This window comes from Zerene cesonia, chromosome 25 (genome assembly GCF_012273895.1).
Source record: "Zerene cesonia ecotype Mississippi chromosome 25, Zerene_cesonia_1.1, whole genome shotgun sequence".
NCBI classification, from domain to species: Eukaryota; Metazoa; Arthropoda; class Insecta; order Lepidoptera; family Pieridae; genus Zerene; species Zerene cesonia.
Genome location: NC_052126.1, coordinates 1,928,409 through 1,945,690, shown reverse-complemented (window position 1 = coordinate 1,945,690; position 17,282 = coordinate 1,928,409). Strand labels below are relative to the sequence as shown.

Sequence of the window (17,282 nt, the reverse complement as noted above, 5' to 3'; positions counted from 1 at the left end):
TCATTTGTGCGAAGATATCCTATGCAGGCGTCATTAATTTTATAATCATTATTACATTAAAAATCTGCCGTGAATCAAGTTTGGCTGCTTCAGAGGTTTAGTTGTGAACAGCGAAATCCTAGATATATACAGCTATGTGTCTGCCCATTTGTCTGAAATCATATAAGATTATAAACCTTCATGTGTTCCAAACCCTTAAATAGCGACTTGTAAGGAACTTGGGTCCACTACACATACACACACATGAATAATGACGAATTCATCTGGGGCAAACATTGCAAAGAAAGTGAGTTTCCATTATCAAGATTGGCGAAGCTTTCACAAGGACTCTTGGCCTTGTGCACGCTTTTTTTATACTACATACTATAAAAGTGCCATAAATCTTGATACTTAAAAGCATATTGCACTAAATCGATTGAAAATTTTATCCTGGCAATTTTATTGTCTATGTCCATACTCTTTGACTTTGTCAATTCTGTCAGTTCATACATTCATTGTCTGTCAATGAGTCGTGGCCGTGGTTAGCCGATTGAAGTGCCAAAAAGAATTCAACTCACCCCAGACCGATATTTTTAACCAAAATGGGTTCCAAATTGCAAGAGTACAAAGACACGTTAGAACGCAACTTAAATGACAAAAGCAAGCCATGGACGAAATATTTCGAATTAGCCGAACAGAAAACTGGCATGAACAGGGTCTATATCTTTGTCGGTGGGTAACTTTTTTGAACGTTTATTTATAACTTTAGCGGTGATTTTTGACGTTTGTTTTAAATTGCAGGCTTAGTGGCGTTCACCGGTTTATATTTAGTATTCGGATTTGGAGCTGAATTAATATGCAATTCAATTGGTTTCGTGTACCCGGCTTACATGTCGATGAAAGCATTGGAGTCGCCACAGAAGGACGATGATACAAAATGGTTGACATATTGGGTGGTATACGCCGTCTTCTCAATAGTGGAGTATTTCTCCGACTTCATTGTCGGCTGGTTCCCGCTATACTGGCTAATTAAGGTGAGTACTTTTCAAGGTTGCCCCATGTGGTAGGTAATATACAAAAAAACTTAAATATACAAAAATACAAAAAATCTCCCTCAAATAAGGCTTTTCTAGTGTTTTTGCTTTAAAATTTCAATTAACAAATTCAGTTTTTGTTATTAAATATCTTACCAAAGTATTATTTTCCATTTAGTATTTTACATTAATCTGAATTGTAAATTAGAATTACAATAAGCAGAATATAATAAAATCTTATCACAGAAATCAATGACGAGTCAGTTTATAGCTGCTGTAGGTATGAAACTTCACAACTGTATCATGAAGTGTTATGCAATAATAATATTAAGAAGAAAATATTGCATGTAACCAACGCCTTTAGACTTGATTTTGTCTACTTTAAACAAACAGATTTAATTCAATTTGAACATAATATAGATGTATAAAAAAACATGCATTATAATAACTTCTAGTAATTCTAAAAAATTCCCATGAGAATAAGATGGAACTAACACTATGGAAAATAACACTCTCATCATATCATGAAACTAAAAGAAAGACAAACAAACAGACTTTCACATTTATTATTTTAGTAATGATATAATTATTAATTTAAATATCCATTTCCATTCTATAATTCTACTCTTAATTTGTCATTAAAAATGAACAAGGCAATGAAATTGTGAACATGTGTTTCCTATCTAAAATTCCATCTGCAATATGTTTTTAAATAAATTCAAATGTTTATTTATTTCTTGGACAAAATGTTATTAACGAGTATAGAAATATGCTATACATGTTGCTTACAAATTATATAACCATCTTGTTTTATGATGAAAATTGTACAAAAGTTTATATAAAACATGTTTTTACCAAACAAAGATTTGGTATGAGTCATATTGCCTCTAATTCGAACTTTGGAACATGGGTCGGATTACTTTTTATACAAAAACTATAACGAAACTTAAATCCATAACTGAAATCAACTCATTTATAAATAGATAACATTTACCTTTTTAATATTTAGATTTGATCCTAAATACACATAATGCATTTATTGACATTCTTAAAAATTAAGGAGATTATCCATTTATTAGTATTTTTCTTTTTGTGTTTGATAGAATATTGTTGTGATTTTGTATTTTAGAAACTGGAGTGACATCTCCTGTCCACAGGGATGTCAATAACCTTTATTGTAGATTAACTTACTTAATACAGTCTAAGAGTAATTGCTATGTTATGTCTAAATCTGATAAAAATTTGTATTGAGAAAATTGGATTTTTATAGACTAGTTTAATCAATACTATATGCCTTCCATTGTATTAGAATTAGAACTAAAATTCATTTTTTCGTAAAAATGAATCATTTACTTTCGAATTTCCATTTGTGTTGCAACATGCCAGCATTATTCACTCGAACTTATCTCTATATTGAATGTTTGATAAGAATACATAGGTAACTCCGCTTCTGTTATCAAACTATGTTTATATCATACATATACAAATAACAGTAATCAGTAATGAAAATTATAATAAGTGATGTATTGTTTTTTGGTAAATGCTTAATGAGGACTGTTCAATGTTAAGTAAAATAATTTAGTAGGTTTTTGGTATAGTGTATAGTAATGACAGTACATGACGCTGAGTGTAGAATTCTATGAAAATTAAAGAAAAAATTAATAATAATAATTCACACACTAAGCATTTGGCACACACACACATTTAAAAAATCTATTATTTTTGTTTGTGTTTAACGGTTATGATCGCATTTCAACCACAGGGTGACCACTAGAAGTAATAAGTTAATAATGTGTAAATTAACCATCACTAATAGGTTAATGTGATACTCTAGACGTAATAGAAGTTTGATCACATTTATTTTAATAAAAAATCATCAATGAAACATTAAAAAGTCGACATTCTCAAAAATATCGATTTTTGTTAGGTAGTTTGTTTGTTCATATTTGTTTTATGTTGTAATGGAGATATTTTTATGATATGAATTTGGTGTCTGTATATAGATAGGGATATATAGTGACATAAGCTATTTACCACGGTGGAATATCTCATAACGATGGGTATTTCTTTTGAATTTATTTGATTATGCGGACGCAGCCGAGGGCGGAAAACTAGTTTGCTGTATGAGAAAGACATACCTCCGAGTGTGTATGCTGAGAGCAGTGCCAAAATCTTATAACATATAAATTAAATCAAATATGTATCTGCATTAATAAATTCATAATGAGATAGATATCATTGAAATCTATGTAATATCACATGAAATATTTTTAAATGCGATCAGTTTCTCACGTAATTTTATTACACATTTAAATTATCAATTTTATATATCCCATAGTACAAGTTTAGCAAGTAGTCGAGTCTAGATTAGAAGATTCGGCAATAGATAAGATGTCCGAGACGATGTTTTTATGATAAATTTTTTGAATTACATCTCATTCTATTTAAGTCCTTTAGAAATTAACAGAGGTTGTTGACGCGATTTTTTTTTTTCATCATATCATATCATTACTATAATAATACGTGCATACGCTCGCTGTCAAGTGTTCGAAGTGTAGGGTTTAAATAATATATTGAATAAATCGCGTTTAAATCCAAAACTCGACAATTTCTAAATGTATAATACTGGCGTAAAATCAAACAAGATTATACTATGACCGTCCTGTTTAGTACAATAATTCCAATGAACACTACATTACTATTAAGTTAATAACTAATATTAGACTTGAACTCTTTGTCACACTAGAATGGCTTTTGTTTCCACCCGCCTGCACAGTCATTCATTTATAATGTATAATGTATTTGAGAAATTCAATACTGCTTCACTTGGGTTCTGAATATTCAGTTACATACAGCGATTTAAAAATAGTAATTGAATATGTTGCATTGGGCATATTATTACGAAATATGCTTTATGGTAGGAAATAAATAGGTGGCATTTTGCTTGCTTATATTTTTATATTTATAATTTCTGCTTGATTGACTGAAAGAGACTAAATAACACACTTTTACTTTAATTATCAACATAATCGTAATTACTAAACAACTTATCGTCAGAGGACTCATTAAAATTCCCACCCTTAACTAAAAACCTATAAGCGTATAGTCACGTAAGGTAAAAATTTTCCAACATACACAATCGCATTGTTTTTTTTACACGCGAGGTCGTATATGAAGTTATGAATCATTGTTGTGTGACTTACCGCCAACACTAGTCAATAACGATAAACTTCATTATCTGTGCAGTGATATAATGAAAGTTAAAATTATACTCTTGTTTGACCTTATCTGGTACATTTTAAAATGTTACAAAATGACCTCTGGTTATTACTTAACTGTAATCGTGACTGTGGATAACTGCATCGTAGTTTACTCGCGTTCTATTATTATTTGTATTAATAAATATTTTATACAAAAAAGGTCCCGTGGAGGAAGGTTACTTTACCCCTCCAGATTATAAAACCCACGGAGTTACAGACGATCAAAACCGAAAAACAAATTACAGTCGAATTAAGAACCTGCCTCTTTTTTTGGGAATATCGGTTAATAACAATATTAAATAGACTCAAAATCTTTTAAATAAATGTTTTTCAAATATTAAACTGGCAATTAATATAATACTTTTCTCACGTCTAAATATGATTTTTACTTGCTACAAATGCGGTTTCACTCATTGAGCCTATATGTATAGCCATTATAGAATACAGAATCTATCTTGATTCTTTAAATATATCATCCAGACCCGTTCAGTAATTTTACCATAAGTCTATTTTACATTATTTAAAACTAATGTACGTAATTATAATAAGATAAACAAAACACTACGTCGATAGCATTGTAACCTCATAGGTTTTTTACATACATTATTTCAATTACTTGGTTATTCATATAAATTATTATAATTTATATGAATAAAGTTATTATTAAATAAACGCCTAAATCACTGGCATTATAATAATGCTCTTAAAAATCGGTCTTTATGTTAACCTTAATAATAAATCCAAATTTACTTTATCAACATTTTTTTAATAAGTAGACCTTTGTTGCTTCATTAAGATACCATTTTCAATATCTACTATTTAGGTATCTACTGTAAATGACCTAGTAATTATTGCAACCTACATTGTATGTCATTAACGTGGCTTGCATCACATACTAATTGACTATATAATTACGTTAAGCTTGTGGCTTGTCTTCTGGTTCATGTTTTAAAAACTTACGTCATTTAAAACAGTATATTTTATACGCAATTGTGTTTAAAAACTATTCTGAATTATGTTTTATAAACCATTCGTCTAAAATCCTTTGGTTTCACATTAAAAACTCAATAAAAAATCGTACCAGGAATAGTCGCTACAAAGGAAGATGGTAAATTGAAAATCATTTATAAGCTGCCCGCAATAATGCGACTCATAGAATTGATTAAACATCAATACACTGCATTCAACAAAAACGTTCCGCACTGATAATCTAAGTATATTAAGGTGATTATTTTGCTTGTTTGAACGCCAAGAACTCAGGAAGTACTGGCCGTTTCAAAAAGTTTCTTATTTCGATATATACGTGATCCATGGGTGCAATAGGCTATATATGTACCACGAGTAAAGCCAGAACGGAACGCTAGTATTTCACAAGTTGGTGTTTTACTTCACTCTACTTCCCTTTTTAAGTAGAAATCAAATTAGTGTTAGATAAAACTCGTTGTTAAATGAATCAATTTAAAACACACTTTGCACCAAACAAGAATCATCGCATTGAAAAAAAAAACTTAATGTAATAACGTATGAAGGGCAGTCTTATCGCTAAAAAAATATGTATTCCAGACAATCTCTATGAATACAGTAATCCTAAGAAAACCATTCTCAATTCCAGTGCATTTTCATCATCTGGTGCTACCTACCGACGGAGTACAACGGATCCCTGATAATTTATCACCGCATCATCCGTCCTTACTATCAGAAACACCACAACCGTATCGACGACATGGCCGCCTCAGGTGAGACAGCGGTTCTAAAACCAGACACTGATGTAAGGCATGCGTCTGAAACGTTAGGTCCTTTAATTCTCGCTGGGTTCTCAATTTTGAGTGGTACTTAAAAGTACATACTATGTCGCTATGCTACTTTCAGGTTCAAGGGATTTAGCGATTACTTGAAATTGGGTGCTGAATGAGATTTCCAGACTATATAAATATATGATGATAATATTTCGATACTTCGATAACTTAAGAAACTAAAATTTTTTGGGTGACCTAACGTTTTAGACAAAATTAATTTAAATTTGCATGATATCTCAAGTTTTTTTTTCAATCTATATAATATTAAAAAATCAAATCAAATATGTTATAGACACTCAAACTTCCAACCCGTAACATGATTGCATATATTTTTATTTTTAGATATTTTGAAAACTATTGTGAAGGATGCCAATAAAAGTATTGATAAAACGGTTAAATCATTCAACAAAGTGCTTTCAGATCTGCATAAAGACTAAAGCATCAGGGGTTATAGAGTAAGGTAAATGGTGCATGGGAAGAGATAGCTTGCAGGCTACCTGCGCTTTTTGTAAGGGATAGCGAAGCTAAATGTAAATAAAATAATAATTAAATGTTACTATGTGTCTTTATCAAATGAATTAGTTGAATTTTTATGGGAAGCCAGGTTTTAGTTGACTATAAGTCTATATTTATAATGGTGACAGTCAAGTATTAATTGCATAGACTATAGAGTAATCAAAGATAATAAAATACTAAATAATAAAATAATACTATACTCAATAATAAAAAATATTGTCATGTAAGTATGACAAATATTATCCATATGTGTCATTAATCTATTCTTTTTAAAGATTACATGCAAACTCAGCTTTAAACTTTAATTGTACTGATATCAAATGGTTATTACCAAGTATTAGTAATAATGAATGAATCATTGGGAGGTTATGTTATTTTTTAATTAAAATCTTAATCACTTAAATATTCCTCAATTAAAACTTGGCTATTCGGTTATATTTTTCTCTTGAATATATAATATAATTAATGTCTATCAGAGCTTAGCTTAGGCACATTATTTAGGAATGGTTCAGTTACACTAGAGCTAGAATCTGCTTATGTCCTAATCACACTCATTCTAAAAAAAGCCAATTCTCATCATTCTGAATGACTTATCATTTATTAAATATTAGAATTATGCCCTTCCAAAAAATTATATTATATATCTTATAGTATATTATATGTGGTTTATTCATTTAATACACATTGCAAATATGTACTTAATAAACCACTCTTGCTTCTCGTTTCTAATATAATTATAATCGAAATAAACTGTTGCTAGTGAAAAAGTATTTATTTCAAAAACATACCCTTTTGAAAAGTATTTATAAATTGTCACCAATTTTTTTCTTTTTTAATTGGCAACATTTTCAAATCGTTTTATTCTAAAGATCCCGTCAATATCCAAGAGTTGGTGCAAGGTGCGAATAGGAAGATTAATTCATCTATGAAAAAGTTGGGCTAAATTCTTTGTTTCTTAATATCATGTATGTTATATTTCAAATTTTTACTAGCTGTCGCGTAGTATGGAAATTGGGGAATTTTTTTTTTTATTTAGAGTATTTTTTTATAAAATTGGCATCTTGTAGGTTGTATTTTATATATTTTTTATCATTTGTACAATTTCTTTATTCCTGTTGTGTTGCCCTATGCACGATTAAATCTCCCACTCCCTTATTTTAGGTAAACAAGAGTAGAGCCGTTATATCTGCACTGAAGTAAGTAAAACCAAATTTAACTGGCAATGCTTTCAGTGTACCGCCTAAAAGATTTGATAAATGTGTATGTGTCCAGTGCTTTTGTTATATTATGATATTGTACGATTTTTTTTTTTACTTTCACATAGCTTTTCATTTAAATATACTGTTTGATGTAACTGTGTGTATACAGTTGTTTTACATTTTATTAAGTTGATATGGCAGATTCTATATATATGTCTATGGTATGCCGAAGAATGGTTAAATAAATATAACAGTGGTACTCACTAGAAGTGAACATAATTTTGTACTTTAAACATGTTTAAAACATAGACATACATTTACCAAATCACAACTAGATACCGTGATATATTCATAAGATATGTATATAATTACTTATTGAAATATATATACCCATGCTTTATGTGGACTTTATACCACATAAATATGTATTCAATATGTTATCTTAAATAGTATTTTTTATCATTAAGGCAAGATTTAAATTTTTTTGCACACATACCTAAATAATATAAAGTTTGTCTACTATGTTATGCTTAAGCGCTATTGTTGAAGCAAAGCTTTGTTGGCACGCTCTGTTGATGTATTCAATGTTATATGTATTATACTGTAGTGTGTAGTTAAGTTTAGATCAATTTATCAATTTTAGTTACTATGAAACTAATAATAATTGTAAAAAGTAAAGTCGTAACTACTAATTAATTAATTATTACTTGCACGAACTTCTGGACAACTTTTCCTAGTACTAATTTCTATTAAACAATTAAAATAACACAAAAGCGGCTGTTATTTTTATAACTTTAACTACGAACATAAAAGATCTGCACTGTATTAAAAATATATATTATATACTCGTATATGTCAACATGGTTTTGTAATAATCTTTTTTTTTCAGCTTCTCGCCTGGTAGCTGATGCTGTAAGGAAGAACAACTAGATCATGTAATTTAATTATCGGAGGAAAAGTACAAAACACCAAATACAGCACTTTGAACGCTTGCAACACTTGCCGCCACAGATAAAAAAAATACCATAGACAACTTAGTACATCGAAATAAGTGATCTACTTCTAATAAAATATTTTTCTACAATCTTGTTTCTTATTCATTGGGTATTTGGGTAGGCTTAACGGTTCGGAAACATCTGTATTAATTAAGTTTTGTATTACTTCGACTGTCTTAGTATAAAATCGTTAGTGTATCGCTTTCTGACTTGATCTTTTTTAAAATCCTAGCTTAAGTGACTTCGATTTTTCCTAGTTTTCTTCATAAGACCCCAAGGCAATGAATTTCCTGTGTTTTCTTTTATTGTATAATAATATAAGTAGCTCAAGGAATGTTAGTATTTTTCGTATTGTTAAGTTTGAATAAAAGACCATGTTTTTTTAGTTTTTGTGGATTTTCGCACAGATTGTAATATGCTTTAAGTGTCGCCAATTATAGAGCATTTAAGTGTGAACACTTGTGGTATAAAATGGTAACCCCGGTTTTTCGATAAATCGTGTAGTTTTTTCTACGCTTGAACTGCAAATCCATGTTGTATGCCTCGTATCTGTCTACTAAATAATATTCACGCAAGGAATTACTATAATGTCATTTTTTCACGCAAATAAAAAGGAATTCATTGTATATTTTGTTTTATTTTTTACTTATCTTCATGTTGAATGGTAATGAAACTAGTACTTACGCACTATTTTGTATGTTCTGTCATATAATAGGAACAGTCCAATCTATATATACATAAATTACGTGTCACATTGTCCACGATGGACTCATAAACTACTCAACCGATTTTAGTCAAAATTCCACACCATGTGCAGTTTGATCCAACTTAAAGGAAAGGATAGCTTATATCATTTCAATTATGAGTTTCTATGTATATTAACAGAGCTAAAAATTTCTATTAATATAACATGTATTGCAACGTAATTTATCTTTTATTGATATAGTTAGGAAATAACATCAACCTTGCTGTCAAATTAACCTTAGTAAGCCTCACGGTAAAAATAAATTCAGTAGGCCATCTGAAACAACACTTGAATTTAGAAATTAAAAACTTTAACGGATTTTAAACGCGACTTATTCATTATATTATTAACCCGACGTTTCGAACACTTTACAGCGAGCGTGGTCACGGGGAGATTAACAGTCTGTATATAAATCGCGTTTAAAATCTGGTAAAAAGTTTTTAATTTCTAAATGTATAATACTCGCGTAAATCAAACAAGAAAATATTAGCACTTAAATTGTCAGATAAATCAATATTTAGGTGTCACAAGTTGATAAAAATAATTCAGTTATACATGAAAACTAAGATTTCGTAACATATAAAAAAAAATTTAATGTGACAAGTTAGGAAGGAAAACTATACATGTACATATCAATATATGTTACTATATAACACAATAGTTAGGTTGGACTTTCATTTTTTCTTTCATTGTTCTAAAAAATTATGTGGAGGAAGTATTCAAACACAAAAATAACATTATCTACAATTTTATTAACTATTATAAAAACTACATGTCTTAAATCTATGAACTTTTAGCAGCTTCTTCTGCTTCTTTTATTATTCTTTCTTTTTCTGCTTTCCTATTTCTCCAAGCAGTCATATATGTTCGTGGATGGATTGGAAAGAATCCTGCTAAACCTAAAAAATACAATTAAACTTCAGTAATATATTATGATGACTAAGTAAGAAAGAGTTCCCCTGACAGGACACAGAAGGCTTATCACCAACTTGTTGATAAAGAAAATCAATCAGTGATTGATTGAATTAATGCATTTGCCCAAAATCCCACAATGGGGATTTGGGAATTGCATTTTTTTCATAAACATTGCCATAATATAGCTTTTAATTTAAGTAAACACATACATTACAGAAAGCTTTCTTATACCTGCCATACATAACTTTCATTATTTATTATTCCTATATATTGCAGTAACTTATACCATACCTAATAACTCGGCAACGGGAGGTGTGACATGTGCCCCTTGCCCTAACCAATACTTTATTCTTTCTAAATTGAGTGCAACAAGTTTTTCATTGTGGATGTTGGGCATGGGGTCATATGTACCCAACTGTTCTATAACTGGCTGGCTGTTGAGACGTTTGCGCTGCAATAGGGGCAATAATGCATAAAGTAGATATTACTTATTGCCACGAAAAAATGCAGTTTATATTAAGAATCTTCTTGTTGGCATCGGTAAGAACTACCTGTGACAGTGAGTACTGAGTATACTACCAATTTTGTATGATTAGGTATAGACATAACCAATTAATTTATTATTGAGAGGTATGAGTATTCAGCAAGTAATAGTGCAGACTAAAGCTACTGTTTATTTTAATTAATGGTATATGGAACTATGTGTGACTGACATTTATTATGCTAAAAATAAACATATATTAATCTCAAACAGTAAGGATAAATAAATAAATTATAGGAAATAACGCTCACAACACTTTAACATGCTTAGTATAAATTTAGTAATGATCTTGTAAATTATTTAATGTGTTACTTAGTAGTAAATACCTGAGTAACTGAAATGTGAAAGAATGGCCTATTTGTACATCCTTGGCGGATTAAACGAATGGATTTTGCGGCTAAGGCGTAGTATTTGCCCGTTCCACTAGCTGGGGGCAGCGGCATTGCTTTTTTTTATAACAATTGAGAAAATCACAAATAAAAATAATTTCCAAGAATAACCTAAAAATTTGTGAGTTCAAAATAATATCAAATGTCAATTGTCAGACGTCAGATGTCACGAAGAAGAGAATAAGAGTCTTTTTAAATTATATGAATACATAGTACATACAAGGCTATTTGCAAGTTAAGCTACTACCCCTAGGTATTTCTAATAAAATCAATAAAACAATATAATCTTGGAAAAGATTAGTCTCTTTTACAATGAATTATATTGCAATAAGGCCTTCATTGTGTTACAATTATTTGATAATGTATTTAAGAAGTAATAGAAATAACAATTATTATTGAGTACATCAAGGTTTTTTAAAAATTCTTATATCAGCCCATCTGTCGCATACAGATGAATAGATTACATTTTTTGTTTTATGGAAAAACAGTAAGAGGCTCAGTTTTATATTTTTAATTATGAGCCTTTTATTTTCTATTTTCCATTCCAAGTGAACATTAAATAAATAATTACATCATATGTGTGTTTTTCATATTTATTGTACTAACTAGTTGCTAATGTCCGAGGCGTCACTGGTGGCATGATCTAAAAGTTTTGCTGTTACGATAGTCACACTTTTAATATAGCGCCATCTATCAAAATTTATTAATATTAGAATTTCCAATGCGCATCATAATGGGTATAATATTATGTTTCCCCTTGATTATAAGTAGATCAAATCACTTCAATTGACATAATATATGGGAATTAAATGGTAGACATGGGACTCTCTAGATGAAAAATTCATAACATATAACTGCTCTGTTGCGGTGTGAAAGAAGAACTGTTTGTCCCAAGATTTAATTTCATTTATTTATCATATAGGTATATTATATTCCTTTTTAGTATAAGTGCTGGATATATTATTATTCCACATCCACGAAAGTAAGAAAAAAAAATAGTTATACAGTTATTATGATATGATATATATTATACCTGTAATGCATGACACCTTTATTCACTATTTTCACATTTATGTCATACAAACACACTTTAAATGCGACTTTAAATAATAACCAGTCTTACATTTTAACTTCGAAACTAAACAATACAATGTAGTGTGGAGACGTCTTCTCAACAACTAGTTAAACATTTTCGCAACTATAAAGCTCATAACTCCCAACGAGCTTTAAAATTGTGAAATGTGTGTCATGAACCTCATAAAAGGCGCAATATTTTTCAACATCCAGTCATTAGGGCGGAAAGCCCCGAGTTTAAAGTCAGGGCTGTAACAATTATTAGTTGGTACTTTTGTCATGTGCGTGTACGTAATTTATGTAAACTACTTTAATTGTTACATCGTGATTCGACAACCCTTTTAACGAATTTTCCTAAACATACTCACGTGAGGTTGTTGTATTTAGATTTTCTCTTGATTTATTACAATTACAATTCTGAAATTTGAATTTCACTATTCAATTTAGTAATACTGTTGTAAAATAAATTGTAATTATATCGGTAGTGTGGGTAGTTATTGTTGAAATAGAACACAATACATTAAAGGTTGTAACTTTAACTCTCACACTTATTCAGTATTGTTTGTAAGTGCGGTGAATTTGAAGTTTGTTTATATAACTATAAAAATATAAAAGCACCATTCGAATAACGAAGTCAACATAAAAAAATATCAACTCACTACCAAGCACTATAAATTTAAAAACTTTTAAGTGCAAACCCTAGTAGCTAGTTCGCACGGACTCTTATATTTTTTTTTTCAATAATTTGCATTTTCATTCATAGTTCGCGGCTGCATTAATTTGAATTTATTAATTTTTATTACCCCCTTATTATTCACTCCTCTTCGTTTCATAATAATTAAATTATACTATATTAATTACAACTTGAGCAGTAGTGGTTCAATAGTTAGGTTCTCGGACTTAAAAAGTCAGGAATTGGAGTTCTGACTTACGTGAAACAAATAAATAGATTTTTCAATTTATCTGTATATTATTCACATCACCACTGCTCCCAACGGTGAAGGAAAACATCAAGAGGAAATCGCCATGTCCAAGAATTAAAAAGTCCAACGACATAATCTGACATCTCCCAACCCGTATTTGGCCTGCTGTGGATTATGGACTAAGTCCTCATAGATGGCCTGATGATTACGTTGATCATCATGATATTAATTAAAATAAGACATAGCATTTTGAAAGCTTTTTTAAATAAATTAACCTGCAAAACTTATTAGCTTGGCGCTCGCCGCGCCGCGCAGTATGCGAAAAAGATACACAGTCTCAGGGTTGTATGCTTGTAGCTCCCGTTCCGTGAGATTATCGGGATAAAAAGTCATTTTTTGAATTACAGCACTGTTATAGAATATACACAGAGAAGGAAACACGCCTATTTTTTTGTTAAAACAAAACTTGACATACATTGTCCGAAATGAAACTCTAGTTTGCGTTCCTTTTTTAAAATTTAAAACACTGTTCTGGAAGATTATTTAAGCTCTAGACACATACAGTTCCTTCTAAAGCTTATATATAATTCAATAGATAAAACACATGTGTACCTTATAGTTCATTTATCACATATTATAATAGCAGGTATCCTAGTCTGAGAAATGTTCGAAAAGACAGAAAAATCTGACATCTTATGATATCTTATACAAATGCTTTATTTCCATCCCAGTCTTATTTACGTAATAAATGTCTTAACCTCTACATTACTAGCAAAATTGTAATTTTCACAATATATTATCAGATCAATCATAGTAAAACATCATATATTTAATACAAATAACCTATACCAATTGTATGACAAACTGTATATCCCTTTTCAACACTGATAACATTAATATTAGAGTTGTTTTGACGCCATATAATCATGAACGAAACTAACAATATATTTAGCTATAGTATTCTTCTTTGATGCACTAATTATTTCTTAATTATAAGTTACCTGCACGAAATATTATTAGAGAGTGCTAGTCAAAGTACAAATCCGCCAAAGCTTTTGATACTTGTCAATTTTTATCATCTACATTCGTAGCTTGTTTCGTAGCCAGCTACGACCTATGAGGTTGACTTTCTTTTTTCTTTCAGTGGGGAAATCTTGCATAGATACCCACGGCCCAATACAATACCATCCCTAATGACTATTTAGTTGCTTTTTAATAAGTGTCATCATTTATTACGTCCATATTCATTAGAATCACATTGTTTGTCCGCGATGGACTCCTAAACTGCTCAACTGATTTTGATGAGATTTGCCCACCATGTGTAATTTGATCCAACTTACAAGGTAGGGCAGATTATATTATTTCAATTACGATAAATGACTACCCGAGCGGAGCCGGAGCGTGCAGCAAGTATCATATAATCTGTCAAAACATATTCATTCGTAAGCAAGAAAAATCGCGGTATAATTACGGAAGTGGTTCAATGGTTTTTAATGACATTTTCGTTCGTTGATTAATTATCATTAAATAGCTAAAGAATTTTGCTGTATTCATTTGTAACTACCAATCTATTGAATTATGCTTCTTTTATTTTCTAACAATTATAAGTATAAAACATAAATAGCGTATTTTCATCCCAATAAAGGAACAGTATCATCAAGATCCGTTAGACAAACAGCATTTTATTTCATACGCGTTACTAAACCCATATCCAATATAATATAATACTCGACTTAGTGATACTTGTGGGTTTATGAGCAAAGTTTCAGTCTCAGGCAATACTTACGCTCTACAAAATATACTAGTAATATAAATATATATAGCAGTCAAGTCACAAAACGCTGCATAAGGAATGTAATATAACCCTATCATAAGACTGACGTTCTTAAGTACACTTAGACAAACTGCTAAGACTAAATTATTTAATCAAGCTCGCCCTAAAAACCTGAAGGATTTTAGGATAACGTCCAACCTACACTAGTCTTCCAGAGTACTACCGGCGCTTATAACCGACATACCGACGACCTTACAATTGACAGAGACACAACTACGAATCACGGGCTGTGTGAACGGGATAGAACGTTTAAGTGGGTCACAGAATAAGAGGAGACTTAGCGAAATTTGTTATAAAGCGCTAGAGCGCTGCTAGCGTCGCTCAGGAAAATGGGAATCTGAAAACCGGGTCTATTAATAGAACGAGTGACATATTTAAAAATGGAATGATTTAAAAATATTGATAATACCGTTTTTTTCTTTTTGTTTTAAACGTGTTATCTGTGTATTAAAAATAGATTAAAGAGGTTTACTCGTATCTATCATGAAATTTGTCGTGGGAAATTAATTATCTAATTGTATGATATATAAAATGTATATACTTTGGTAAAATAATTGAAAAATGTTATAACTATAGGAGCAAATTAAAAATTTATTCAAACTTAGCATATAATTCAAATTATATTTATCTTAACTCTCACTACTCATTATTTAACCATTTATGTAACAACTAGTTACTACACGATATAATTTTATTGTAATATAAATTAATATGTATATTGTACTGAATTACGTAGCGCCTAAGTAATAAAATTATTTGATTACTTTAATAATAGATAACAAAAGAAGAACGTATATTATGATCTGGCAATGGATGCATGGAGCTCTATCGGAACTGTAAAACCTATAAACCTCAAGTAGTGCATCACTAAAACTTAGCCGTAACCATCGACTACACCATTAAACTCGTAAATTACCATACATCAAAACACGAACGCATCCCGTACTCACACCAATTATAGATTAAAATCAGGAAAACAGCGACGACAGCGCTGCAAACGGCGTCGCGCATGCGCCCCGCGTCACGATCGATGCTCCGGGCGTCCCGTCCAGTGTTCTCGCGCTCGCCGGCCAGTCCAGTGCACAATGCGTTCGAATTGAGGCGGGAAACACGTCAAACTGTATCTCCGCGAGTACGCCGGCGACGAGGAGCGGCCGCAGTGCCGAGAGGATTGGCGCCGGCAGGACTGGTCGGGCGCGAGGGGCCGCCTCCCGCAGGTGGACCGCAGCCCGTCCCGCCGCAGCCCTTACCTCGCGCGCGATGACGAGCCCTCCCCGGCCCCGGACGAGCGCGGCCGCTCGGCCTCCGCCGGAGCCCACCACCGGGCCAGGCCGCGGCCGCTGCGCTACCAGTCCCTCGAGCGGGACTATGACCGCTCCTACGCCCCTCCGCCGCCCCCTGAAGACGACTACTACCGACGCGAACCGCCCCCTCTATTTCTTGGAGAACTGCAATCACAAAATTCCGATCTGCAGCGGGAGCTCGGCAACCTCAAGAAGGAACTGGAATTGACCAACCAGAAACTGGGCTCCAGCATGCACAGCATAAAGACCTTCTGGAGCCCAGAGCTGAAGAAGGAGCGGGCACTGAGGAAGGAGGAGAGCGCTAAATACAGCCTTATAAACGACCAACTTAAACTGCTCAATCAGGAGAATCAGGTCAGTAGATTTCTCAGTATTCCGAGCGGGGGTTGTGTGTACTGGCAACATTTGTTGCATAGATAATATAAAGTAGGCGATAATAAGACATTTTCATTTAGGATTTTGTGCGAAATGCTCATAAAATGCATAGTATTTCGAGTTATACGCCTGCCATTCGGCTTCGCGCGCTATACGCATGCTTGAAAACTCCTTCCATTGATGTCACGCTGATAGGTCAATGGGAGTACCTCTCGAGGTGGCCCAATTACGATATTTTAGCTTTAAAATCGATGAAGTGTGAACATTATGGGATCTAGTATATCGATAAATCGATTTGTATGTCATAATCGATTATTTCATGTTTTCTTTACTTATTCTTACTTCTATCTTATTCTTATCAAAATTAATTATTTTAAAAGGTGTGGCTTGTTATCAATCTGGG

At 31.8% G+C, this 17,282-nt stretch overlaps 3 protein-coding genes across 7 annotated transcripts in view; 2 read left to right on the top strand and 1 right to left on the bottom strand.

The window, feature by feature from the left end:
- The first annotated feature begins 478 nt into the window (after positions 1-478).
- Positions 479-9,405, top strand: LOC119836676 (receptor expression-enhancing protein 5). Of its 4 annotated transcripts, XR_005288110.1 has the most exons (6): positions 479-711; positions 781-1,013; positions 5,886-6,009; positions 6,412-6,529; positions 7,747-7,781; positions 8,674-9,405. XR_005288110.1 is itself a non-coding variant. In XM_038362077.1 (5 exons), exons 1-4 carry the CDS (start codon positions 582-584, stop codon positions 7,758-7,760), a joined length of 501 nt encoding a protein of 166 aa, XP_038218005.1. In that variant the 5' UTR covers positions 479-581; the 3' UTR covers positions 7,761-7,781; positions 8,674-9,405. The 4 variants fall into 4 exon arrangements, 3 of the variants coding, with proteins under 3 accessions (XP_038218005.1, XP_038218003.1, XP_038218004.1); XM_038362077.1 differs by lacking the exon at positions 6,412-6,529; XM_038362075.1 differs by lacking the exon at positions 7,747-7,781.
- Positions 9,406-10,256: 851 nt separating this feature from the next.
- LOC119836710 (probable 28S ribosomal protein S16, mitochondrial) lies at positions 10,257-11,515 on the bottom strand. Its single transcript, XM_038362137.1, has 3 exons — positions 11,307-11,515; positions 10,731-10,890; positions 10,257-10,423 (listed from the first exon to the last, which is right to left on the bottom strand). The coding sequence occupies exons 1-3, from the start codon at positions 11,421-11,423 to the stop codon at positions 10,308-10,310; spliced, it is 393 nt and encodes a 130-aa protein (XP_038218065.1). The 5' UTR covers positions 11,424-11,515; the 3' UTR covers positions 10,257-10,307.
- A 4,798-nt stretch (positions 11,516-16,313) lies between these two features.
- LOC119836707 (plectin) overlaps positions 16,314-17,282 on the top strand; it is a 36,174-nt gene continuing 35,205 nt past the window's right edge. The window contains exon 1 of one of the 2 annotated variants that reach the window (XM_038362133.1): positions 16,314-16,858. In XM_038362133.1, the coding sequence (XP_038218061.1) occupies positions 16,736-16,858 (123 nt within the window). In that variant the 5' untranslated portion in view covers positions 16,314-16,735. The remainder of the gene's footprint in view (positions 16,859-17,282) is intronic. The other variant, XM_038362132.1, reaches the window with a different exon arrangement.

What these genes read in the sequence shown, in the direction of transcription:
- LOC119836676 (XM_038362075.1), top strand. Translation starts at nt 582, where the DNA reads ATGGGTTCCAAATTGCAAGAGTACAAAGACACGTTAGAACGCAACTTA. An exon ending in CGCTATACTGGCTAATTAAG is followed by an intron (nt 1,014 to 5,885) that starts GTGAGTACTTTT and finishes TCTCAATTCCAG; the next exon opens with TGCATTTTCATCATCTGGTG. An exon ending in CGACGACATGGCCGCCTCAG is followed by an intron (nt 6,010 to 6,411) that starts GTGAGACAGCGG and finishes TTTTATTTTTAG; the next exon opens with ATATTTTGAAAACTATTGTG.
- LOC119836710 (XM_038362137.1), bottom strand. Translation starts at nt 11,423, where the DNA reads ATGCCGCTGCCCCCAGCTAGTGGAACGGGCAAATACTACGCCTTAGCC. An exon ending in TTCACATTTCAGTTACTCAG is followed by an intron (nt 10,891 to 11,306) that starts GTATTTACTACT and finishes CCCCTATTGCAG; the next exon opens with CGCAAACGTCTCAACAGCCA. An exon ending in TCCCGTTGCCGAGTTATTAG is followed by an intron (nt 10,424 to 10,730) that starts GTATGGTATAAG and finishes TGTATTTTTTAG; the next exon opens with GTTTAGCAGGATTCTTTCCA.